The 741-nt window shown below is 58.3% G+C and overlaps 1 protein-coding gene across 1 annotated transcript in view; it reads right to left on the bottom strand.

The window, feature by feature from the left end:
- Positions 1-741, bottom strand: part of PYGB (phosphorylase, glycogen; brain) — a gene marked incomplete at its 5' end in the record, with an annotated part of 14,323 nt that overhangs the window by 511 nt on the left and 13,071 nt on the right. Inside the window, 2 exons of the mRNA XM_009701321.1 lie at positions 24-90; positions 269-403. Of these exons, the coding sequence (XP_009699623.1) occupies positions 24-90; positions 269-403 (202 nt within the window). The remainder of the gene's footprint in view (positions 1-23; positions 91-268; positions 404-741) is intronic.

Raw genomic sequence — 741 nt, 5'->3', positions numbered from 1 at the left:
CCCCGGTAGGGGGCACCTCTTACCATGACCAGCCGGTCCACTTGACCTTGACATTTAATGTAGGCCTCGTAGTCAGCAAACACCTTAAACCTGAAAGCCAAAGCAGAATAAGGCTGGGCTTTGCCCGCTGTAGGCTCCCAGCCTGGCAGGACAGGGCAGCACCGATGGCTTCCTGCAGGCAGGCAGGGCTTAGCCCCTGCGTGGGGGGGACCCAGGCCTGGGTAGGCTGAGAGCAGACCCCCCAAAGGGGACACTTGCCAGGACTGACCTGTCGTGGTACATGAGCATGTTCACCATATCCTTGAAGCAACCAGGGTCTCGAGGGGAGAAAAACCCACTGCTGATCTGGTCGACAGCCTGGCGCAGCTCTGGCAGGCGCTCGTAGTATTCCTGTGCATTATACCTGCAGCAAGCAGAGCCAGGCTTTAGGGACTGAGGCTCTCCCCTGGGACCCAGCACCTGGAGAACAGGACCTGATGTATCTGGGACAGGGAGGATGGCATATGGCTCCTGACTGAGGTGGCCTTGGTCCTGGGGCTGTGTCCAAGACCAGTCGCAGTGCCTGAAACACTTCATGCCCAGGTTCACGTCCCATTCACAGCCACCGTGCTCTGGGTGAGCTGCATCCTTGGCCCATCCACTGACCAGCCCAGGACAGAGGCTGCCTCCAGAATCACAGAATCGATAAGGTTGGAAGAGACTTCTGGGATCGTCGAGTCCACACTTTGACATACAACCACC

This window comes from Cariama cristata, unplaced genomic scaffold, assembly GCF_000690535.1.
Source record: "Cariama cristata isolate BGI_N322 unplaced genomic scaffold, ASM69053v1 scaffold22245, whole genome shotgun sequence".
Taxonomy (NCBI): domain Eukaryota; kingdom Metazoa; phylum Chordata; class Aves; order Cariamiformes; family Cariamidae; genus Cariama; species Cariama cristata.
This window is presented reverse-complemented; position numbering and strand designations above follow the sequence as displayed.